Source organism: Eublepharis macularius, chromosome 6, assembly GCF_028583425.1.
Source record: "Eublepharis macularius isolate TG4126 chromosome 6, MPM_Emac_v1.0, whole genome shotgun sequence".
NCBI lineage: Eukaryota > Metazoa > Chordata > Lepidosauria > Squamata > Eublepharidae > Eublepharis > Eublepharis macularius.
In genome coordinates this window covers 129169047-129195362 of record NC_072795.1, presented here as the reverse complement: position 1 = coordinate 129195362, position 26316 = coordinate 129169047, and the positions used below count along the sequence as shown (strand labels likewise).

The 26316-nt window shown below is 43.6% G+C and overlaps 1 protein-coding gene across 1 annotated transcript in view; it reads left to right on the top strand.

The window, feature by feature from the left end:
- Window positions 1–26316, top strand: part of VSTM4 (V-set and transmembrane domain containing 4) — a 47143-nt gene that overhangs the window by 1178 nt on the left and 19649 nt on the right. Inside the window, exons 2-5 of the mRNA XM_054983780.1 lie at window positions 10427–10825; window positions 16370–16438; window positions 21815–21922; window positions 25329–25362. Of these exons, the coding sequence (XP_054839755.1) occupies window positions 10427–10825; window positions 16370–16438; window positions 21815–21922; window positions 25329–25362 (610 nt within the window). The remainder of the gene's footprint in view (window positions 1–10426; window positions 10826–16369; window positions 16439–21814; window positions 21923–25328; window positions 25363–26316) is intronic.

Here is a 26316-nt window from a genome sequence, read left to right as displayed (position 1 = left end):
CAGGGTAGGAGCTTTTGCGAGCCACAGCTCACTTCTTCAGCTACCTACATGATGTCTGTTTGTACCTGTGCCAGTTTCTTCACAAGGTTGTTGGATTTCCATTTCGTACAGCTAAATGTCACCACATGGAGATAGGTCAAGCTGGGTAGCCGTGTTAATCTGTCTGTAGCAGTAAAAAAGAGCAAGAGTCCAGTAGCACCTCTAAGACTAGCAAAATTGGTGGTAGGGTATGCGCTTTCTTGAGTCACAGCTCACTTCTTCAGATACCTACATGATGTCTGTTTGTGCCTGTGCCAGTTTCTTCACAAGGTTGATGGATTTCCGTTTTGTACGGCTAAATGTGGTGCCTTCTATGGAGATAGATCAAGCTGGGTAGCCATGTTAGTCTGTCTGTAGAAGCAAGAGTCCAGTAGCACCTTCAAAACTAGCAAAATTGGTGGTAGGTTATGAGCTTTCCTGAGTCACAGCTCACTTCTTCAGATATGTTAATACGTTATGTATGTTAATATGTATTTCGTCTTCTTTGTTTATGACCTGTTGATCTGTGAGTGTTAATAAAAGAACTGCAACTGGATCCGGGAACACAGGCCAGGGGCTGTTTGGGCTGGAAACACATCTGGGGAGAGAGGGCACGGCAGTCCTCTTGGTGCCTAGTTGTTGCTCTGTAGAAGTCTTTCAGTGTAAAGACAACTGTGGGGGGTTGGGGCAGGGCCTCATAGGTCATCTTTAGTTCGCCCTAACAGCCAGCAACTGCTGCTCCGTCCCCAGAAAGGATATTCAGATACTTGCTTGCCCCGTGTTCCTTTCTATCGCCGCTCCCTTTCTATCCTGTCATTCGATTTGATTCCTTAAACCTTCTTGTTAACCTTCTGGCTAGGTAATGCTGCCACCAGGAATTCAGTTCCAAACTGGTGAATTTAATTTCTCCCTAAATAACGTTCCCAAGCGTTAGGCTCCTTCGTGGACCTATGTGGCCCCGAGGACATGACTGGGATATATAGAAATCGTATATACAAGACTGGGCTATATAGAAATCACATATGGGGAGGGGGGAATGAACAAGAAAAAAAATGCCCCAGGATCCAAAGCAGTGGCCTTAGAGACTCTGTGGGGACATAGTGGAGACTGAGGCCTGGACAGGTGTGTTGAGAGCATTGCAGAGGCAAAGCGACACTGAATGGTGCCCAGAAGATACATGGGGCACCTGCATGGTGGACTGACTTTGCAATTGGTACTAACCACAGGTTCCCAACAGCTGTTAAGAGCATCCCTTTTGCACATTATGAGCTATTTGATGGGTGGCGTGAAAGCAATATGGCGCACGGCCCACGAATGCTACTTTCGTTGGATATGTGCCCAAACCCAGAGGAGTTAGCCACGCACACCTCTTCTATCCAAATAGCCTGCTTTTAATTGCCTCTTTCACTGGAATTGGTACTTTAAGGTTGAACATTTAAAACATCAGTAAAGATAGTCAGAGACCTTTGCCAAATGGAAACAAAACTAATTTGGCTTTACAGTATGGACTAGTCACGGTTTCTGTTGCTTGGAATGGCATTCTTTTTTCTGGATCTCACCTGTGATAATAGAATATTTTATAATAGAATCATAGAATCATAGAGTTGGAAGGGGCCATACAGACCATCTAGTCCAACCCCCTGCCCAGTGCAGGATCAGCCTAAAGCATCTCTGACAAGTATTCACCCAACCTCTTCTTGAAAACTGCCAGTGAAGAGGAGCTCACCAGCTCCCTAGGCAGCTGATTCCACTTTTGAACTACTCTGACCGTGAAAAAGTTCTTCCTAATATCCAGCCGGTACCTTTGTGCATGTAGTAAGAATAGTAAGAATGAAAACTTGGCTGGAGATCTGTCTCATTTACATGGGCATACGTACACAGCACTTTTCCATAGGACTTTAATTCCCTCATTTTTCAGTGTTTCCGCCATCTGATTTTCACAATTTTCCTTGGCACCGTGGTGTGCAATAGACCTTAATGGGACAACGTGGTATGGTGGGAAAAGACCTGGGTTTGGAAGGCCTGCCCTGAGATGCACACCGAGAATCTTGGAATAGTTACCATCTTTGGGGTCATATGTGAACAGCCTTCCCCCATGTATTTTTTTCTCTCCGTCCTACTGAAAGGCAGATAGGCAGTGGAAGAGTGGCAGAGAGGGGATCGCTGCCTACCATTTTTCTGATTCACTTTCCCACCTACGGGGCAGGAAAAGCTTGTCTCTTAAATCCAACAAATAATGGTGATTAGAGAGGATCCAGTCCTTTCTCTGCAATTTTCCTCTGCTGAAAATGGCAGTGTCCTGAGATGTAAAATTTCAGGGGGGGGGAACAGAGAAATATTGAAATATATGCAATGCTGAAATTTCCTATCAAACCTAAACTTCTTTTACTGATGTAACAACCTAAAATACATCATTTATAACTTAGTGAGCATATAAAATGGTACCATTCAGCAAAATTTAGAGAATTTAAAAGTAGAAATTTTTATTTTATATTAGAAAATACCCAGTATTTGAGAAACAGCTGTAAACTGCTGCAACATATGCAACCATAGCACATATATCTTTAATTTTTGCCATCTGAAAGAGAGAAGGGGGGGAAATCAATCTTGAAAGCTGGAAAACAAATTCTGTAGTAAACTGAAGAAAGTGCATTTTTTGGAATTAAACTCTTTTCAAAGAATCACAATAGATAGGACTAGTGGTATGTCTGGATTTTAAACTAACCGTATAACATTACCCAATCTCTGAGCTGTTTAATAATGTATTATCATTAAACACGTTAGAGCATATTAATTTTGCCAACATATATATTTATATTATATAGTTTATATTTTATATATTACATTTTATTATGTTACATATGTTATATATTTATGGAGGATTTCAAATGATATAAATCCTGAAAATGTATATAAGAGAATTTTTTTCCAGTGCTCCCCAAATTTTCTAATGTTTCCTTTGGAAAAATTGAAAAAGTTCTCAAACTTTTTAATGCTAAACATTTTCAGTGAAATCCTAAGTAGAGTTACTCCAATTTACCAGACTGGAGTGACTCTGCTTAGAATTTCACTGTGAGAGAGTGACAAACCTTACCTTGAAAGGTATTTCATTCATTCCAAAAGAGAAAATATTTTATCAGTTTTTTTCTTTCGTGTTCCTCCCTGAGCTTCTTGGAGGAAAAATTGGATATGCTTCTAGCTGTCTAGATCAGTGAAATCATAGACCTGGTTCACATGAGCGCATGTTGACTATTTGGGACAAGTTGATATAATACAATATATGTTTATCGCAGGCGTCTCTCCTCCCAGAACTTCAGTGGTGTTGGTTCACACCAATAGGTGCAAGTCAACAAGTGTTACATAATCACAACTGAAAACGCAAGCAAGAATGTGTGAATTAGCTGTGAAAATTATAGGCTTAGACTCCAACCCAAATTAGGCTTGCCAGCTACAAGTTGGGAAATTCCTGGAGATCTGGGGGGTGAAACCTGGAGAAACTGGGGTTTGGGGAGAGAAAAGACCTTGGCATGGCATGGGGGGAGTCCACCCCCCAAAGTAGCCATTTTCTCCAAGTGAACTGATCTTTGTGGCCTGGAGACCAGTTGTAATTCCGGGAGATCTCCAGCCACTTCCTGGAGGCTGGCAACCCTATCCCAAATACGGCATCTTATTTTTAAGGGTACATTGACAGATGTGCTCGTTCTCAGTCGAGCATTATATTGAATTAGGCAGCCTCTCATATATGCTTTACTTGCATCCCAGAACATTCTCATGTCTGTACCTTTGTTTAATTCAAAATATTATTTTAGTTTATTTTTAAAGTCTTTGATAGTTCCTTCACTTTGTAATAGAGCTTCATTTAATCTCCACCTAAAGGTACCCCTTTCCCCCCTATAAGTCATGGATACCTGGGTTATGGTCTGAAAATGTCTTCGGTAGGACCTTGGTGGCAATGTCCCTTGATGTCAAAATCATATCTATTCTTGAGAAAGATCTATGTCTTTCTGGAAAAAAAGTATACTCTCTTGCGTTGCCATTTTTCTGTCTCCACAAATCAATCAGATCCAAATTGTTAGATCAAAAAAAGTTTTAGGTAGTTTGCCCTGGTTCATCTTACTGCATCAGCTTATTTTTGAGGGTACATTCGCAGATGTGCTTGTGTATTGTCGTTTCCTGCATGGGTGGTCAATCACATATATGGGCCATTTCCACACACGTTGAATAATGCACTTCCAATGCACTTTCGCAATCCTTTAGAAGTGGATTTTTTGTTCCACACATGGAAAATCAGTTTCAAATGTTCACTAAAGAGTATTGAAAGTAGATTATCCAACATGTGTGTGGAAGCAGCCTAGGACTGATCCCTGCATTTTTCTATCAATGAATATTTTTCATATCAAGAACAATCCTTGTTATGTAAAATATAAGAATACCATTTTTAAGAAGTGAGGATCCTGGAAAGAAAGTGTACAGAAATGAGTAATTTTGTGCAGACGCAGTATAAAAATAATGGATTATTGAAGATCGTCTGGGCTGCTTCCACACACGTTGGAGAATCCACTTTCCATACTCTTTAGTGAACATTTGGAACTGCTTTTCCATGTGTGGGACAAGAAATCCACTTCCAAAGGATTGCTAAAGTGCATTGAAAGTGCATTATTCAACGTGTGTGGAAATGGACCTGGGCTGATTCCGCACACGTCGGATAATGCACTTTCAATGCACTTTAGCAATCGTTTGAGGTGGATTTTTTGTTCTGCACATGAAAAAGTCCGTTCCAAATGATCTATAAAGAGGATTGGAAGTGCATTATCCAACATGTGCGGAATCATTGCTGGTGTATATTTGTGTTTCTCCGTTCAGCGTTTCCCCCCTTCCTTGTTTTCTCATTCATGTTTTCCTGTTCATCTTATCTTTTTATGCGTACGGCAGTTGGATGTGTAAAACGTTCATTAAAAAACCTATAGTTTTTAATTGGGAAGAATTGTTATGGAGGATTTCAAATGATAAGAAGTACTGAAATTTTACATGCGGATTCTCTCAAGGAGTCGGGGGAATGATTTGACAGTTACACTAGGAGGCTAAAGGAGGAGAATGAGCTAACGGTTGCCGTGGGAGTGGTTTCATGGAGACACAGGGAAGGGGAAGATAAAGGGGATTTTGTCTGAGTTGCAGCTCCATTATTAAAAAGCAGAAAAATGCATACATCTCCTGCTATATGCAAGAAGAAGGCTGCTCAAAGCCCTTTTTATAGGAAAGTCTTGAAGCTGTTGCAAAGAGAGGAAATGGGGAAGAAATGATGTACATGATGTGATATGTTTAAAATTAATTCAGGTGGGCATTTATTGAAATAATTACGATGTCCGCAGGTGTGACAAGGGAAGGCGATGATGGAACAGAAACCCTGGTGTCTAAACGGCTGCTGAATCTCTAGCTGAGACGTGGGCTTAATTTAATTTAATTTATTAGATTTCTTGCCCGCCCTCCCCGCAAGCAGGCTCAGGGCGGGCTACACCACCATACAGTAATACAATAAATTAAAACAACAATACGCAATGAAAGATAAAAAACCCACTCAATTTCATTGTTCCAATACAGAATTTAAAACTATAATCTAAAATGCAGCGTGAGATGGCTTACATGTCGAGCTATCGATCACAGACTCTGTTTCAGTTTAAGAACTTCTTGTCTCTTTCCGTTTTGAAGTAGCCAAAATACTGTGCTAAAACCTTGGGCCAGCTTGCCAAGTGAAGTTCCACCCTTTGCCAATAATCTTTTCTGACATTTTTAAGGAATTTCTCAGGTAAATGGAAGTTGTATGTCTTTGTCTTTAGGAATTGTCAAATGATCATTTACGTTCCTTGGCCATGCCTGCCAGTGACAGTTGCTGTCAGTTGTGGGCCCAATCCTGCAGCACAAATCCCAGCTGTATTTGATTTCCAGTGGGTAGATACTGTAGTTCTGCCATTACGAACAATAATCCCAGATGCTCCAGGTATCTGTTTCTATTTAAGGTTAAGCTGGTAGAGTATACTGATGGTTGCTGGGTTGTATTACTAGTTTACTTTTATGTTAGTTAATTTTGTTGTTTTAAATACATTTACAGTTCAATCATACATAGAGTTACTCCCGCCTAAGCCCATTGAAATCAATAGGCTTAGAGGTGGGAGGAAAACTGTGGCAGTTTGAGAACTACTGAAGTACTGAAGTAGAGGGGGGTGACTTTACCGGGGGGAGAAGAGATAAATGTGAACTTATAAGCAGTTAGATTAATAGACTGATATATATATATAGATATATATAGGTTAATAAACAGATTATCGATAGAAAATAATTAACTATAAGGATTAAATATAAGGATTGATTAATCAATAATATTTTCTTTCTTTGGTAAGATTTGCACCAAACTGAATGTCTGAAGATATAGATGAGTCAAATTGATTGACTATGTGATGAGAGCTATATAGAATTATTATAAAGAGACAGAATGAGTAATATATAGAGAATAAGTCAAATTGTTTGATTTAAAATGAATGTATGATTTACATGGTTTATGATATATAGAAATATTTGAAATCGGAAAATGGGATAAATTGTTTATCTAAGATGGAAACAAAGACTTACAGTTTGGGTATATAATGTTAAAAATAGTTAAGGATGTACTGCTTAGAATAATGGAGAATATATATTTGTTTTAGATAGAGGAATCTAATAGAAGTAAGGGAAAAGGGACAAAGGGTTGGAAAGCTGTTGGAAGTCAACAAAAGGGGGGGAAAGGGAGGGGGTTAGAAATGGAAAATTGGGGAAAATTGAATGTAAATGCAAAAATAATGGATTCTAACCCAATAAAAATTTTTTCAAAAAAAAAAAAAGAAATCAATAGGCTTAGATTGCGGTAACTCTTTTTAGGATTGCATTGTGATACTTTTAATTAGAAGATCGGGATTCTTTTCTGTCTTGATGGCTGGATGTACACATTTGTGTGCAAATTAATTGGAGAGGGAAGTGATGGTTAAATGCAGGCTGCTCTTTGCGTTTTAAGCATCATTATGACATGCACATCTCACTGAAAGTAATGGAGCAGTGAGCAGGGATGTTAAACATTAACAGTGCAAGTTTCAATGGGCTTAGACTGGAGTAACTTTTCTGATGATTACACTGTAAATGTTGTAAAGCGTTAGGATGTACTTACAGCTTATATATTGCTGTAAACAGTTAACGTTTACCAGGGCTTGGAAAACGGGCAGAGGGGTTACCTGTGTGTTCCAGGATTGTCCTGAGCCTATGGAATGTGTGTTTACTTACGCTGGCCATCTTCCGCACAGAAGACTGCTTCTACAGCATATTAACGTGTTAATTTTTCTTAACAAAAGTCTGTAGCAGGGTAGATAATACATAAGAATATATATGTGGGCTAGATGTGGGCTAGATAGATTATGAGCTTGTTCATGTTTAAACGATAAAATGTCAGTAGTTTAAACAGTTTTGTTAAATGCAAGGCACATCTCCGGTAGCTAGACAGTGTCTTCATTCAGACATGCATTCATTTCATGGTTCCAAATTAGCATGAATATACATGATAATTCTGTGGATATCCATTTAAGGAAGAGTCCAGTAGCACCTTTCAGACTAACCAACTTTACTGTAGCATAAGCTTTCGAGAACCACAGCTCTCTTCATCAAATGCAACTTTATTGTAGCATAAGCTTTCGAGAACCACAGCTCTCTTTGTCAGATGCAACTTTACTGTAGCATAAACTTTCGAGAACCACAGCTTTCTTCATCAAATGCAACTTTATTGTAGCATAAGCTTTTGAGAACCACAGCTCTCTTTGTCAAATGCAACTTTATTGTAGCATAAGCTTTTGAGAACCACAGCTCTCTTCGTCAAATGCAACTTTATTGTAGCATAAGCTTTTGAGAACCACAGCTCTCTTCGTAGATGCATCTGACAAAGAGAGCTGTGGTTCTTGAAAGCTTATGCTACAATAAAGTTGGTTAGTCTTAAAGGTGCTACTGGACTCTTTTCTATTTTGCTACTACAGACTAACATGGCTAACTCCTCTGGATCTATGACCATTTGAGGAAGGAGGTACTCAGCAGAAACCAATATCTTGTGTTCTTCAGAGCACTTGATTTTTGTCAGAGAATCAGCATGGTGTAATTTTTTCAAGTATCGGGCTTGAGCTGGAGAGACCTGGGTAGCCAGCCATTCAGCTTGCTGGGTTATCTTGGGTTTTATTCAATCTCCCAGTCTGACCTACCTCACAGGGTGTCAGGTCTTGCCAGGTAATTTCCCCAAGCGCTTCACTGCATCACTCAGGTGTATGAGTTCAAGTTACTTTATTAAAGGATAATACCAGTATCAAGATGGTCAGACAGGATCATTGGCTGAAGTGACTCAAGGTAGCAAAGCAAGGTTAATTATAGGACAAAGTCCACACCCCCAATGGGAAAGAAAGTCCGTTAGGATTTTGGCATGCTGAGTCAAGGAGCTGGGAGAGAGGGGAGGAGGGAAAGGATGAGCTCTGCTCAGTCTCTTAGGAGGTTGGTGCAGTCTCTACTGGAACTTCAAGGCCACGTTCTCAGGCCGGCCAGGAAATGGTAACCAAAACACCTGCAAGACAAGCAGCTATCAACCAGGCAGCAAAACTGGTTCCCTCTGCATGTTCTCAGAGGTCCACTACACACTGCAGCAAGAAATCCATAACTCATGGCAGATATGCTGAAGGCGTATCTGACACAGGGTAAAATTGGGCAAACTCTGATGCATGGACTTTAAGTGATAGTTTTGATTCTGTAGTTCCTTTGTGTGATTTCCTGCGAGTAATATAGTGCTCTATCTGCTATTCATTAGATTCAGTAATAGTTCTGAATTAGATGGTAAACCAGCATTGGCTGTAGCCGTTTAGACTGCTGGTGGGGGGTTGCTTTGTTAAATACTCCTCAGTTTCTAAAAAAATCTCAACATAGGCATTTTCTAAACAAATAGCAAACATATCCTTCTCCCTAATGCACAGCTTTCCTAAGAAACATTTGACCCAGTGAGCCCCCTCCCCTTGCAGTCTGAAGCGGTATCGTGCCCTTCCATAATAGGCAGAGAGTGCTCTCAAGTCATAGCTGGCTTATGGCGACCCCTGCTGGGGTTTTCTTGGCAAGAGACTAACAGGTGGTTTGCCATTGCCTGCCTCTGCAGCCCCAGTCCACAGAATTCTGTTGGCATTTTGATCTTGTGAGAGTGCAGCAGTTTCCAGACCTCAAATAATTTTATTTGATTAAAAAGAAAAGAAAGTCTCAACGAGCAGGGAGATCAAGATGGGTAGCCGTGTTAGTCTGTCTGGAGCAGCAGAAAAAAGCAAGAGTCCAGTAGCACCTCGAAGACTAACAACCAGGGTGTAGAGATGATCATATGACTCATCTTACTGGTATCTTACAATCTATGCCAGGCAGTGTCGGAGCTGCGTTTCATTCGACCATCACCCTAGAACTGATTTCAGTATCTTCTGGGAGGGAAGTAGAATCACGTTTTGATTTTACCACCAAGACCAGTTTCTTTGTGGATATTATTTATGTGAAGTCTTTCCACTGGGGTTATCAAATAGACCAAAAAAAATTGCACGAAGCTATTGCAAATCAATGCAAAACGCTGCTTCTAGCAGTGCAAATCATAATAGAACAAAGTCGATCGCTGATTTGATCTCTTTTTTTGCTGCTGACAGCTGATAATTCCTTGTTGGAGGATGAATGCTCGAAAATGTGATGGCCTAAAATAAAAGTGCAGCCTCTGTAGAAGATTTCGGACTAGGGCTTCCTTCTCCTGCCTTCATAAAAGAGTAACATCTATGCAGAGGTCATTTCGTAGAAAAAGAGTTGGAGGAACTCATTAGCATAACTAATTAGCATATGCCATGCCCCTTGACATCACCAGAAGTGTGTCATTAGCATAACTGATTTGCATATGTCCCCCCCCCACCATCACCTATCCTGGCTGGTTTGGACCCAATCCTGGCCATTCAGGGCCGAAATTGGGTCCAAAATGGCCGAAAAGGGGCCCAAAATGGTCAGGATTGGGCTGCTGCTGAGCAGGAGAGTGATCCACCACCCACCAGAGGCCCGATCCTTGCCGTTTCGGGACCAATCCTGGCTGTTTTGGGTCTGATCCTGGCCATTTTGGGCCCGAATTGGGCAGTTTCAGCCCCGATCAAGGCCAAAATTGACCCAAAATGGCCAAAAATCAGGTGCCCGGGGCCACCTGACATGTGACCTTTTTGGAGAACTACCGGAACTGCATTCCTGCGTGTTCCCCCTCAAAATGAGCCCTGCATCCATGCACTTGTGCGTTGGGATCATTTCTCTTCTAGTCAGAGACGTTGTGCTTGAATGCATTGATCTGTTCTTCTGTTCACAGAAGTCTGTGAAGCTCTGAACGTGACCATCTCGCCTGGACCCAAAGTGCAGTATGTGGTTGGAGAAAATGCAACCCTATTTTGCCACGTTTCTCAAAAGAGAAGAACCGAGAGCCTGATAGCTGTCCGTTGGGTTTTTGCCCTCCCACCTGCTCAAGAGTATCTAATGATCAAAATGACTAAATATGGGGTAGTCCAGTACTATGGAAACTACACGCGTCACTTCTATAAGCAGAGGTTGCTTCTATTCGAGGAAAGACATAGAACAATGTACAAATTTTTAATCCTGAATCTCCAACAAACAGATCAGGGACACTATATCTGCAAAGTCCAGGAGATCGGCAAACACAGGAGCAAGTGGACAGCGTGGTCTAATGGGAGTGCATCGACTGAAATCCGAGGTGAGAAAATACCAGCCCCTACAACAATCTGTCCTTCATGTATTGTTGTTTGTTTCTGTGTATCAGATAAATCCGAAAAGGGGTCAAAATTTGTCTAAAATATCTAAGCCACATCCAAAATTGCTGAGAATTAATATCACATTCCTAAATAGCTACTCACATGCTATGCATTTGTGAGATCAATGAAATTGTGGACGGAATTTGTGTACTACAGATTTTGTATATGAAGAATGCCAAGGACCCTTCTGTCCAGACAAACGCTGTCCGTCTTGTTGAGGTAGATGTTCTTTTTTATTTAAAAAGAAAAAGTCAACAGAAAATGCATTAAAAAAACTAAGATAGTATATATATAGTAGATTTACAGAGCAATCCTATGCAGAGTTACTCCAGTCTAAGCCCATTGACCTCAATGGACTTAGACTGGAGTAACTCTGCATAGGATTGCACTGTTAGGCTAGTGCCAGAAAGAAAGAGAAAAAGGGAAAAAAAGAATATACAAGATATATAACAGCTCAGCTAAATTGCAAAATATTATTTCTCTCCCTCTCCTTAATTACTTATACCCAGGGCCTTTTTTCTGGGAAAAGAGGTGGTGGAACTCAGTGGTGGAACTCAGGACCGCACAATGACGTCACTTTGGGTCAGCCAATAAAGGTTGCTGAATTAATGAACTTTGGGTCAGCTGGAACAAGGGGGGAGTTTTTTAAAGTTTAAATCACCCTCGACGAAAATGGTCACATGGTCACCATTTTCAAGAGGTGCCGGAACTCCATTCCACTGCGTTCCCACTGAAAAAAAGCCCTGATTAACATGATTGTGATTACATTCATGGGACTTTTGAATTCACTAATATGACAGATTCCCGTTGTGTGATGTATATGCCCTGCTTAGTTAATATTTGGGACCTATAGTCTTAGAAGTCAAGAACTGGAAAAGATCTTGCTCAGTAAACCGGTAATCAAGAAAATGAATGCATTTTTGTTGGCAATGACCCTTCTCAGTGCCTTCCCATGGGTTGACGTCTTTCAAACTGTTCAAAATGTAAGTTTCCCACATGACCCACTTTCATGGTCTGTTATAATGCCCACACAGAGTACAAAAATCTTACTTCCATAATCTCAAGTGCTCATGTGCCAGCCAACAGTTGGCAGTCAGTCAGCAATGACAGCACCAGCAGGCCACAGTTGTTTTGTTCTTGAGGGTAATGGTTGCAGAACGGCGCTATTGACCCACGAGCACTGTTCTGCTATGGATCCCCCAAGAGATGGAGACATTCAGCAGCCAACCCGGGTCTCTGCCTGATGACGCACTATTCTCCTGAGCCCACAAAGGGCTCCTCACTTCTCTCTTGGTATCTACACTGTCACCAGCTGGTCATTTAGAGTACCTCCTGCTAAGAGGGGCCAGTACTCTAGCATTTGTCTGCATTACTAGTCTCTGCCTAGTGCCTGCATCTCCTGCTCGCTCCAGTTAGCTGTTGTAGGAATGGTTTACCATATCTGTGCACTCTGGAGAGCTAGTGATTGGCTAACCTTCCCCACTCTCCTTCCAAGGCACCCTTTAGCAACATGTTTGAGTGGGGCTTATCGTGGTTACAAAGAACAAGTTTCTAGCATTCAAAGTAATACATTCTACTATATAAAAGGCTAAGCGTATTCAAGACAACTCACTTCCTACCCTGGTGCACCACCAGAGGGCGCTGCTGTGTAGGGAAGCCAAGATGAAGCAGCCAGACCTCCAGAGAGCGCTCCATGGCGAGAAGCCCAGTCCGGGATCAGGAGGGGATTAGGCAGCAGTGTCCACCCTCACCACCCAGCTGGGATGAGGAGCAGGAACCCCCCCCCAAAAAAAATCCGTGAACCTTACTAACCACAATGACTCACACCAACAATAAAGCTATATTAATATCTCTATTTCATTAATATTTCTATAACCACAGTTCTAGTTAACATTCACGTAATCACACACACAAAGGCCCCACAGCCACTTCCTGAGTATACAATTGAAAACTGCCAACGGCTCTTCCATTATTTAGGACTGACTTTCTATGAGGCACCTTGTGCTTGAATGAACAATTGCTGCTCTTGCACCTTGCACTTTAATAATATCGTTTTAATTGTAATTATAAAAACTATATTTACAGCAGGGCTGAGCACGTAGCACTTTAAACTGTAGCCTCTTATTAATGAATTGTATACTCAGGAAGTGGCTGTGGGGCCTTTGTGTGTGTGATTACGTGAATGTTAACTAGAATTGTGGTTATAGAAATATTAATGAAATAGAGATATTAATATAGCTTTATTGTTGGTGTGAGTCATTGTGGTTAGTAAGGTTCACGAATTTTTTTCTTTTTTTGGTTTCCTGCTTTTCGTGATACTCTCTTGTATTGTTACATTGTTATCTTGTTGGGATGAGGAGCAGAGCATGTGGCAATGCCTGCCCCTCCCACCTTCACACAGCTGGGATCAGGAGTGGAGCAGGTGGCAGTGCCTGCTCCCCATCTTCACCCAGCTGGGATCAGGACCAGAGCAGGTGGAAAGGCCCGCCCTCCACCTTCATCCAACTGGAATCAGGAGCGGAGCAGGTGGCAATGCCCACCCCACCTTCACCTAGCTGGGATCAGGAGCAGAGCAGGTGGCAATTCCTGTCCCCCACCTTTACCCAGCTGGGATCAGGAGTGGAGCAGGTGGCAGTGCCCTCCATCTTCACCCAGCTGGGATCAGGAGCAGAGCAGGTGGCAATGCCTGCCCCCCCCACCTTCAGCAGCTGGGATCAGGAGCAAAGCAGGGGGCAATGCCTGCCCCCTTCACCTGGCCAGTATCAGGAGTGGAGTAGGTTGCAATGCATGCCCCCACCTTTACTCAGCTGGGATCAGGCAGGAGGCAATGCCTGCCCACCCTTCACCCGGCTGGGAAGAGGTACAGAGCAGGCGGCAATACCTGCCCCCCTTCACATGGCTGGGATCTGCCATGGAGCTGGTGGCAATGCCAACTCCCCCTTCACCTGGCCGGAATCAGCCTCAGAGCAAAGGGAAAATGCCCATGCCCCTTTCACCCCGCTGGGATCAGGAGTGGAGCGGGTGGCAATGCCATAATAATATATTTGGCATTGCCAAATATATTAAAAATAATATATTTTTACCGTTGACTTTAGCTTCCTTGAATTTTAATGTCCTCGTAGAACATTAGGCACAATTTAATAGGGCTTCTAACCTGTGTGAGGCTATGATACAGTAATAGCATAATCGGATTTTTTTTAACATGATTGCATTCAGCTCAGCTCTCTCTTTATGCCAGGCTAAAGCAGGCACTCAGCAATAGCCTGCGCATAGCACAACTTCCATAGCCAAACACTAGGACAGCAAGATGTTCTCCGCTTTTGATCTCCCCACCCTGCTGCCAATGCTGGCGGCCTTTCTGCAGCCCCTCAGCCCACTTAGTTGGATGAGGCACAAAAAACAAGTGTGAATATTAAGGCCCCGAGATTTGTGGAACCTTTTATGCTAGTGTTATTTTACCGTTTTCATTGCTCGCATCAGATTCTACAACAGATCTGTGTTTGACCAAAGTAGATGAGATGTATGAGGCTTCTGTTTAGCTGAAATGTAGCCACTGAGGGATGTGTGCATGACAGGAGTGGAGGCAAAGGGCGAGGGGATGCTTAACCCGTCAACCACAGGCCATTTTTCCAATCCAAACAGCTGCTTCCCCCATATTGTTTCCATACAGGGAAGGAAGCAGTTTACAGAAGGCATTTTTTGTGTTCAGATGTCAGACAGGAGGTAGGGGTTAATGGGTCCCATCTTGTTATGTCAGCACTGGTGTAGTGGTTAAGAGCGGCAGGACTCTAATCTGGAGAGCCAGGTTTGATTCCCCACTTCTCCTCTTGAAGCCAGCTGGGTGACCTTGGGTCAGCCCCAGCTCTCAGATTTCTCTTGGCCCCACCCTACAGGGTGATTGTTATTCTGGGGATAATAATAGCATATTTTGTAAACTACTCTGAGTGGGTGCTAAGTTGTCCAAAAGGGCGGTATATAAATCAAATCAAATGTTATTATTATTCAAATTTGCATTTTCCTGCCACTTCTTTCCCAAAAAAGATCAGGAGAGTGTTTGTGCATCTTCTACTTCTTGTTTGGCCCTTTGATGTAATACTTGTGACTGAACTAGGATTTCACTCTCTCTTCAATAGAAGATGCCCGCTGAGAAGCAGAGAGGCCTTTTAGCTCCCTGCACCAAAGAACAAAGAAATAGAGTTAAGGAAATACCTCTTTCGTAAATTGGCATCTCCTGCATCCTGTGTGATCTCGGTCTACTTAGCTCTTAACTGTTGTGATTATACTAATTTTATGAACCGGGCAGAAGATCCTCCAAAGATCCAGAATTCCTTGAATTCCGGCGTCAGCCTTATAATCTTTCTAATCCCGCCTTTCTTCGTATGTTACCTCCGAGACATGTGACTGTTTTTAATGAGTTTTTACCTGCTTTTTTTCTTGCAGCCAGCTTAGATGAATAGACTGTGAGGGTAAGCTTGAAACCTTGTCTGTGAATACTTGGGTGGCCCACTTATAGCATCACGGGTGTATCACTTGTAGTATAGGCAGAGGGGGCTTGTGAAAGAGAGGAAAGTGTGGGTGCTCATTATGTTCGTTGCTTCGGGGACCCTGTTCAGGGCAGCAGATACACTACATCAGCGGGCATGACTTTAGAGTGAAAGAAGGGCTCAGCAAAGGAGAGGGTATACCAAACTACAGATGCTGGGCAATTGGCCCAGCCTGCTCCTAGCACAAAAACTACCAGAGCCCCTGAGAAAGAGGTGCCCTGGGTGTAGGCAACGGGGAATTGTGCACCCAGTTTTGGAGGAGACAGTTTATGGGCCTGCCTCTGGTGCAGCGTTAGGTCCGGACTCCTGCCCATCTGTCTCTCGAGGTCTGCTCTGCTGCCACCGGTTCCCTGCTTAAGTCACCTGAAGTCAAAATTGCCCTAAGGCATTGGGAGGGAGGCACGTGCTGTAGTGACTCGCTTATGCGCTTGATTTCACAGCCCGCTTGCTTAAAAGTTTTGCTATCCCTGCCACGAAATGTTTGGGTGAAAACAGATGTGAAATTTTTAAATGTGATGCTTGGTGCAATCTCCTGCATTTGTTTTCAGGACGGTGTGTGTGTCATCAGACCGCTTCCACCCCACTTCAAAACGTTACATCTGTCTTAATCTGATTCGGGAAAGTGTAAAGTCATATAAAATTCCCTGCCAGCCGCTGCCAAGCTTTGTTTGAGGCACAGTTCAGCTTCACCAACTCTCTTTGAGATCTGGAATTCTGCCATATCATACCAGCTTCGCCTAGGAGTACATGCAGAGGTCCACAATAGCGCCGATCAGTCCCTTTTGCGTGGAGATTAGTGGAAGAGGCTCCCAGACCAGAGGGAGTGCCTGCCGAGGAAGCATCTACAGGGGATAAAGAAGGCTTGTGGCTTTTGGGGTGCTTCAGTATAAAGTGTCTGACCTGTCCACCGATGCTCTTTTTTTCTCTGTGTGCTCTTTACAGTGATTTCCTCTAAAGGTTCAGATGACTCCACTGATGGGAAGAACCATAAAGCCTGGAAATTTTTTGAAGGTTGAGTATACATTTTTCTTCTTTGTTCATCTTCACAAAGATGCTAGAACGTACAATGTCCAATCAGACCAGTCTAATATTGCATTTCCAGGGTTTCTTTTAATGTGTGATTTCTTAGAAGGGCAGGTCACAGATACTTTTTGTTCCTATTATTATTATTGTTGTTGATGATGATGATATTGTTGTCTCCCACCAGGAAGTGAAGATTTTTTTGTTTGGTATACTCTCAATAATTGTTATTGCCCCCCTCTTCGTTTTGGCATTGTGTTTGATTTACTATTGCCTGCCTTCACATAGCGACCCTGGACTCCCATCCAAGTACTAAACTTGGTCTCCCATCCAAGTAGTATATGTGAAAGAGATCTTGGGGTAAGAGTGGACTGTAAACTAAATATGAGCAGTCAGTGTGATGTGGTGGCAAAAAAGGCCAATTCAATCCTGGGTTGTATCAAAGGGGCCATAGCGTCGAAATCGCAGGAGGTCATCATAGCCCCTCTCTATACTGCCTTGGTCAGGCCGCACCTGGAGTATTGTGTGCAGTTCTGGAGGCCTCACTTCAAAAAGGATGTGGACAAAATCGAGAGGGTGCAGAGGAGAGCGATGTGGATGATCGGGTCTGGAGACTGAGCCCTATGAGGAAAGGCCTTGGGAATGTTTCGTTTGGAGAAGAGGAGATTGAGGGGGGACATGATTGCTCTCTTTAAGTATTTGAAAGGCTGTCATTTGGAGGAGGGTAGGGAGCTGTTCCAGTTGGCAGCAGAGGGTAGGACCTGAAGCAATGGGCTTAAATTACATGCGCAAAGATACAGGCTGGATATTAGGAAGAATTTTTTCACGGTCAGAGTAGTTCAAAAGTGGAATCAGCTGCCTAGGGAGGTGGTGAGCTCCCCTTCACTGGCAGTTTTCAAGAAGAGGCTGGATGAATATTTGTCAGGGATGCTTTAGGCTCATCCTGCACTGGGCAGGGGGTTGGACTAGATGGTCTGTATGGCCTCTTCCAACTCTATGATTCAAGTACTAAACTGTGCTGACCCTGCTTAGCTTTTGAGATCTGACAAGATCAGATCAGTCCGGGCCATCCAGGTCAGGACAGTTTGCAATTAATTGTTCCAAATTAGATTTGGTTCTTAATAGACCATATTTACCATTAAGTTTATTTAAATATGCATCATTCCTGCATGGGAGAACCACATGAGGAAGCAGGTTTCCTCTCTTGCAGCTGATAAGAAGTAAAGTGTTCATCTGTATCCAAAATGCACTACACCTTCAACATCCATACTCTCCCTTTATAGGGGAAAAAAATTAAAAGGGAAAATATTAAAAGATGAAAGTTCAGCTTTAGAAAAAAGGAAGATGACTAGACATGGGCACGAACAGAAAACCCCCCCACAAACATGGTGTTTGTTGTTCGTTGCTAACCACAAACAACGAACGATGAACATTGACGAACATGACCTGTTCACGAACATGTTCGTTGTTCATTGTTCATGGGGGCCAGCAGGCTCTCCTCCAGCTATCAAGATCCCTACCACACCATTCCTAGAAACCCTACCTGAGCAGGAAGCAGGAAAGGTACCCGTAATAAATAATAGCTTGGCCCCAGAGCCTGGCAGCAGCCCTGGAACCTGAAGGGGTAGATCCCTACCACACCACTCCCAGAAACCTTACGTGAGCAGGCAGCAGGAAAGGTACCAATAATAAATAATAGCTTGGCCCAGAGCCTGGCAGCAGCCCTGGAACTTGAAGAGGTAGATCCCTATCCCACCACACACAAAGAAAATTCAAGCTCCAATGCACTCTCTCAAAATGCCAACAGCAACTGTCTCTCCCTCACTGTCTGCAAAACTGGAGCTGGGAGCCCCCCTCCCCCCTGCTCTTTGCTTCCTTGTAACAAATTTGGAGCTCCACACTTGAAAGGAAGACCTGCCCATCAAGCTAAACTTGGCTTAGATTGGAGTTTCCAGGGGAACAGCAGGAGTTCAGAGTTCAGGCAGTCCCTGCGTCCAGTTGCCAAGGGAATTGATTTCAGGTGCCAGACGGTCTGGCTTGACGAACAGCAACGAGGCTTGCAATGACCACCTGTTCGTTTAGGATGGGGCTTCACGAACAGCTTGTTCGCGAACAGCAGATTGGGCTGTTAGTGGCTTTTTTCGTTTGTATTGCTGTTCGTGCCCATCTCTAGTTATGACTGTACAGAATGGAGAAAAAGTGAATCGGTTATGGTCCTCAAAATGGTGAAACCAAAGGGTATCCAATTAGATTACTGCATATTAGGTGTAATATATTAACTTGAACAAAAATCTGGAAAATTTTAAGGTAAGGAAACACTTAGGTTATAAAACTAAAACATAAACCAAGTGGCACCTTAGGTTATAAAAGGAGAGGAAGGGGGGAAGGAGAACCATTGATCAGAGAGATCCTGGTTCTTATAACGTGACAGAAAATTACCTGGGGATCAGTTTGTATGATTTGAAAAATTCTGCATTGATCAGTAAGCCATTTTTATCCAAGATTAATGCCTTTGGATTTTTTTCCTCGCTTGCATGAGATCAGTGACAAACATGGCTCCTGCGTGTTTGCCATTTTCATTTTGGCATACAAGCGACATCTGCAGCTTTGAATTTCTCCCAAACAACATCTTTAAAACTCCCAACAACGAGTTCTTCTGCTATAACATTTTAATTTGAAAATCTACGTCTAAGTATAGAAATTTGCAGCATTTTAAATATATGCAAAATGTAATTTTATCTCCAGAACAGGCTGTAAGCCTTATACACATTCATTCATTCATTCATTCATTCATTCATTCATTCATTCATTCATTCATTCATTCATTTATTTACAAGATTTTTTTACCCTGCCTTTCTGCTGTCATAGGGCCTCCAAGGAGGCGAACAAATTAAAATATATAAATCTCACCTTAAAAATCACTAAAACCAGCATACAAATACATAATTTTTAATAAAAAAATTATTTTAAAAAGAAAATATGTGGAAGTGAAAAATAGAAAGTGCATAATAAAAGATTATACAAATACTAGGTTGGCAATTGAATTGAGGCAATCTATATAGACAATATATATGGAGTTATTTTTGAGACATATACAAGAACTACATTTAAACTTTCATTGAACTAATACAGGGATACATTCGATATAACACAAATATGTAATTGAAACAATTTAAAAGCAGAGTTTAAAATGGATACAAAAAATAAAACGTTAAAATGTTGGGGAAGGAGGAAGGATCGCTGGAGGAATGCCAAGCGAAACAAAAATGTCTTTACCCGCAGGCGGAAGATGGTGACAGAAGGGGATAGGCAAATCTTCCTTAGGAGAGAGATCCAGAGTTTTGGTGCCACTATTGAGAAGGCCCTGTCCCAGGTTGCCGCTTGCTTAATCTCATAAGGCAGGAACAGCCAAAGCAGGGCCTCCAAAGATGACTGCAGTTGTTGTGGGGAGGGAGGCAAGGGGGGTGGGTTCATAAGGGAATAGGCCTCAAGTCCTTCAGATATATTGGTCCCAAACAATATAGGGCTTTCAGTGTCTGCACCAGCACTTTGAATTGTGCCAGAAACAGATTGGGAGCCTGGTGTAGATGAGCCAGCACTGGAGTGATGTGTTTCCTATGACCCACTCTAGTCAGTATCCCAGCTCCAGCTTTCTGCCCCGATTGAATCTCCCGACCCTTTTTCAAGGACATATCCACATAGAATGCATTGCAGTAATTTTAATCTAGATGTAACCAGGATATGTACCACAGTGGCCAGATCTTGCCTTCCCGGGGGAAAGTCCACAGCTGGCTAACCACGCAAAGCTAGTAAAAGGCACCTTTGGCCATAGCTGCCATGTGCTGATTCAGCAATAGGCTTGGGTCCAAGGACACTCCCAAGCTATGGACCTTGTCCTTCAAGGGGAATGCAGAACAGGTGACATCTTGAATCCTGGGTCAGACCTTCTGTTCACCAGCAGCACTTCCATCTTGCCAGGATTATACTTCAGTTTATTAGCTTGCATTCACTCCCCACCTGCCTCTGGGCACCGTTTTAGGGTTTCTACAGCCTCCCTGGAATCAGCCGAAAGTGTGAGATCTTGGCGACAAGTGTGAGGTCCCTATACCCTCCTGGGGTGTGTGTATGTGGGGGGGGGGGAGAGACACCTGGCATTTACCATATGCCATCAGGGTGGCATCTCTTTGCGTGTGAGTGCTGGTGTCTGTGCAATGACATCACTTCCAGAAGTGACGTCATCATGCCAGCCATGGGAGCGCTCCTGTGCTCTGTGTCGGGCTGATTCGGCCTGTCGGGCGGGGTGGGGGAAATCAGCCCCAAATGAAGTGCGGGGGTGCTCTCGTGGCTGGCATGACGATGTCGCTTCTGAGAGTGACGTGCCCCTTAGGAGCACGCACTGCACATATTTGCAGGTGGCGGGCGACCTCCAGGGGCTTGCTACCTCCTGCCGATTGCTGGCGGATCGCCAGGCAAGGGGGCAAACTCCTGGGATTGGTGGGCCCCTGGGAATCCAAACCCAACGCAAATCTCCTGCTGACCTCACCCAGTGGTTTCATGTAGGTTTTAAAAAGCATAGGGGAACGTTACATGACCCCACAGGCCAAAGGCCAAGGGGCTGAGCAGCAGTCCTCCCCCCTTCTGGAACCTCCCCTCCAGGAACGATTGGAAGCACATTAAAACGGTGCCTCCCAATGCCAGCCTAGAAAAGTGATCTAGAAGGATACCGTGATTGATGGCATTGAAGACCAGTGAGAGTTCTGGGAAAATCAACAGTCACACCCACTCTGTCCAACTCCTGGTGCAGGTCATCCATCGAGGCAACCAAGCCTGTTTCATCCCATAACCAGACTTAAAACCAGATTGGAAAAAATTTAAACCATTACCGTTTGCTTCTTTCTCATGCTTGTCTCTCTGATCCCTGTTGGATTCTTGGCGAAAAAGACCTTTGGTCCGACCAAATATTGGTCTCAGTAATACCTTAAAGACCAATTCGATTTCCAGGGTATGAACTTTGGAGAGTCAGAGCTCCCTTTGTTAGTTACGAGGAGTGGAAAAAGGAAGAGGTCCTTATAATCCAGGCAGAGGGTGGGAGTGTCAGGAAGCTAGCTATAATATACATTGTAGTTATCTTGATAGAGCATGGGTGTGAAGTGCAGAAAATTAGCATCTGTAATGTGAGAAAATCCTGTGTCCCGATTAGCCATCCACCTGAAACGGTCTCAGTAATGTTCGCCGTATCCTCTTGACTCTTATGCTGAGGTTTGGGGGCCAAGGGTCACATTTGCTTTTGTGTTTGGATTAAAAGCTGTGGTTCTTTTTTCTCCTGGGCAAGGCAAAAAGCTGACTCGTTCATTGTTTCTCTTCCAGACATGTATGTCTATGCTGTGTTTGTGTGCTCTATAGGCATAGTCAGTGTTCTCCTTTTCACTTCGGTCATCCTCTGCCAGACCTTAATCAACAAGAAACGCTCCAAAGGTAAGCGATAACATAAGACTTGGGCAGACCCAGTTTTTGGAGGGTCAGATACAGACCAGGGGTGAGGAGGAGTGATAGAACTACGGAAGGGGGAGGCTTCTCGTTTTCTACAAAATTTGAATTCAATTTATGTGAGAACACCACTAGTCTAACATATGTGCCGCTGGGCCAGTGCCCAAGAAAAAAGAAGGAAGGTTGTTAGGGCTGTGGTCTGGATGGATACTTGGCTTCAGCGGAGACTAATGGGAAAGGTGGTTATTGTGTACTGAGCCTGGAGCTCAGAATGATTGCAGCCCAGAGTGATTTCAGCCAAAACAATGCTCTTTATTGCAAGCCAGAACAGACAGACAACAGCAGATTACTACTACAGTAGATGAGAGACAAGCTGAACAGAAGCTCTCAATATATACACAGAAACCCCGCCCCAAGAATAGCTAGCGACCAATAAGAATGTGTACTTTACAATACTATCATTTGCATTAACTGCATACAATGTATAAGATAGGCAGGCCACTGATTGGTCTTTATTTGAGAGGACCGATTGGCTGCTGCCTTCAGAAGGTACCCAATGAATGTGCATGTGAATGTATCCAGTGAGGATTAAGTGCAGGCAATGTAACCAATGAGAATGAAGTGCATTAGGAACCTTGACATAACCTGAAGCTAAAAGTGCACAACATTCAATAAAGTAATTACCTTAGAGGCCTTGTTTGGCCTAACTCAGCCCAATACACAACAGCGGTGGTGCAATTACAAAATGGCTGCCGCAGGAGGGGGAGTCACAGATGTAGAGGAAGTCCAAGTGCAGGGGAGAAGGGGGGATTTTGAAAAAAAATACACTGGGAAAAAGGAGTGAGAGAAAATAAAACCCACGATATGGTGGCAGCTGCAGCTGAAATGGCATGGTTTTAATCTACCCAGCAAGAGCCCCACGTGCCCCTCCCCCACTTTCTGAAAACACTTGGTGGGCACCATGGCCTCTGATTGAATGCAAACACACAAATGCCCGCTTGCTCTGGCAGCTGGGAAAGCAAATTACTATGAATCCCATTTCCAGCCCTTCCGCATTCATAGTTCATCCTTAGTCTCCTTTAGTATTTCATTCTGATTTGGAAGCTGCAGTCAGGGCTTTTGAGTGGCAAGGCAGGATGAAGATATCCTAAATAAATAAAACCCTTCCTCCAGGGATTTCAGCCCAATGTGCGTGGGGCAAATCCGTTTTATCTTTTCACAACACTGTGAGGCCTGTTAAGCTGAGAGGGAGTGATCTACCCACTGACTTCACAGTGGAGCAGAGATTTGAACACAGTTCTCTCTATTCAGAGCCTAACACACTGTCTGCTGCATCACACCAGCTGCCAAGGGAGAATAGAGGCTGCCTTCTTTCGATCGCCAAGACTAGTAGCAGAGAGGCTCCGTTCTGGCCCTCACCTGCTCATGCTAGTGAAAAAGTCCTTGTGGACAGTTTTGCTAATCTCCGCAGCTGTTAGTCCTACATGGAAGGGGAGGTACTGATTTTCATTATTCGGCTTTCCAGCATTAGATCCAGAGGATTGCTTGCCCACCCCTGTATACAAGGTGACCAGAGCAGACTAGGGACAGCATAGTGAAACAATTGCCTGAGCAGATTCCTTTTGACTATACTGTCCCGGTTCCATGGCAGTCCAAGATAACGGGGAGAGGTTGTGGATCAGTGGCAGAGCATCTTCTTGATGTTTAGAAGGTGCAGGCTCAAGTCCAGTTAAAAAGGACTATGCAGTAGATGATGTGAAAGACCTGAGACCCTGGAGAGTCTCTGCCAGTCTGAGTAAACAGTGCTGACCTTGATGCCTGATAGTCTGATTCGGTATAAGGCTTGATGGTCTGATTCAGTATAAGGCCTAATGGTCTGATTCGGTATAAGGCTTGATGGTCTGATTCAGTATAAGGGCTAATGGTCTGATTCGGTATAAGGCCTGATGGTCTGATTCAGTATGAGGTCCAATGGTCTGATTCGGTATAAACCCCAATGGTCTGATTCGGTATAAGGCCTGATGGTCTGATTCGGTATAAGGCCTGATGGTCTGATTCAGTATAAGGCCTAATGGTCTGATTCGGTATAAGGCCTGATGGTCTGATTCAGTATGAGGCCTAATGGTCTGATTCGGTATAAGGCCCAATGGTCTGATTCGGTATAAACCCTAATGGTTTGATTCGGTATAAGGCTTGATGGTCTGATTCAGTATAAGGCCTAATGGTCTGATTCGGTATAAGGCTTGATGGTCTGATTCAGTATGAGGTCCAATGGTCTGATTCGGTATAACCCCCAATGGTCTGATTCGGTATAAGGCCTGATGGTCTGATTCGGTATAAGGCCTGATGGTCTGATTCAGTATAAGGCCTAATGGTCTGATTCGGTATAAGGCCTGATGGTCTGATTCAGTATAAGGCCTAATGGTCTGATTCGGTATAAGGCCCAATGGTCTGATTCGGTATAAACCCTAATGGTTTGATTCGGTATAAGGCCTGATGGTCTGATTCGGTATAAGGCCCGATGGCCTGATTCAGTTTAAGGGCTGATTTGGTATGAGGCAGCTTCATGTGTATTCACCATCATACCATTTATGCAGCTAGTTAGCATAGTGTAGTAGTTTAGAGTTTGGGCTTGAACCTAGGGAGACCCTGGTTCAAATCGCCACAGTCATGAAGCTCAACTGGTGACCTTGTTCAAATCACTACCTCTCAGCCTAACGAACCTCACAGGGTTGTTGTGGGTAAAAAATAGATGGGGAGAACCATGTGATCCCCCTGAGCTCATGGGAGAAAGGGTGAGATAAATATTCAGATAGAACATCCCAGTTGTCTTTGGTATATGTTAGGAGCTGCTCTTGAAGTAGGCGTCTTGGTTTTTCCCTCTCAAGTACAGCCGCCTCATTACATGGAATCAATAAAAGAGACCACCCCCTTATATTCTGTGAGAAAATCCAAAGCGCAGAAAACCATTCATGAATAGAGCTGATGGTTTCCTGTAGCTTTGCCTAGAGCAAGAGTAGACAGCATTTTTGGCAACTCAAGTGCTAAAAACTACATCTGCCAGGGAAGAGGATGGTGTGCCAGGAAGCCAAAGAGAAGAGGAAGACATAGAGTTGCAGTTGGCCAGACAGTTGCAAAGCCCCAATCCATCAGGTCACTGTCTGGGGATGTCCCCAAATTCTGTTTCTATCTTTTTCTATTTTGTCTTGGCCACTTTGCTGACTTCCAAGCATGCAGATCTAACTGTCAGGCCTCTAAGAGGCAAGGAAAAGATGTCAACTATTTATCTAGAATATGGAATGAATGTGAAGGATACTTCTTGCCGTACATTTCTTGATACTTTTGTTTCTCTGTTCTTTCCTCTCCCCTACCTTCCCGCTGCTGTTTCCCACAGTAAAACATTACTTGGTGAAGTGTTCCCAGAACAGGTAAGAAAACAAGTTTTTCTTATGGGCTGTAACAACTTTGTTTGACTTTTTTTTCTCTAAGTAGGTCATGCAGGCTGTTTTATTTGTTTTCCGTTTTAAGAAAAAACATTTGGTGAGTCCTTTCCAGTCTCTTTAGTTTGTACCATCTGGTGTCACTAGGAAAATGGCTTAGATTTGAGTTTGGTCACCTCAGCTTTTATTATCAGGTTTAAATTTGCCCTAAACCACACTATCTATTGGCAGTTCTACCACCCTCTTCGAAGGAATGGGCCTTGAGATTCATGTTCAGGCTTGCTTTCTCTAGATCAGAAATAGGATGCTTTTGAGACCAGAATTACAACTCTATTGGCTAGGGATGCTATTCCCTTGCTGGGGGCGGAGGATCCCCCACTCCTAGCCTCCCCCCCGCCTCTGCTCACCTGGCTAACTAGGGAGGAAAGGTGGGGGAACAGGCCTCCCGGGCATGCTCCTGGAGCAGTGTGATGACATCACCTCTGGGACTGATGTCATCATGCTGCACCTTAGAGCGCTCCTGCAATTCTCAACTGGCCAATTTTGGCCCCAGTCGGGCCAAATCAGGTCCATTTGGGGCCTAAATTGGGCTGCTGAGAAGTGCACATGCACTCCTGTGCCTGCGTGGTGATGTCATTTCCTGGAAGTAAGAGCATCAAGCAGGTGCAAGGAACAGAGGAAATGCCAATAATGTAAATGTTGGATCCCTTCCCCCCCTCTTGCCGGGAGGGTAGGGGGACCTGCTATTGACCTTTCAATCTCTCAGCTTATGACTCCCCAAAGGGTAAATAAGCACATTTTGGTAGCATTTTGCTTCAAATCATAAAAGCACTAAAAGAGAGGGTGCGAAGGTAAGCTTGAGAAAACCACCCAGCAATCATGTGGGCGCTGACCCTGAATGGCAAGACAGAAGCAGAGGAAGCAGACTGCTCCAACGGCTGC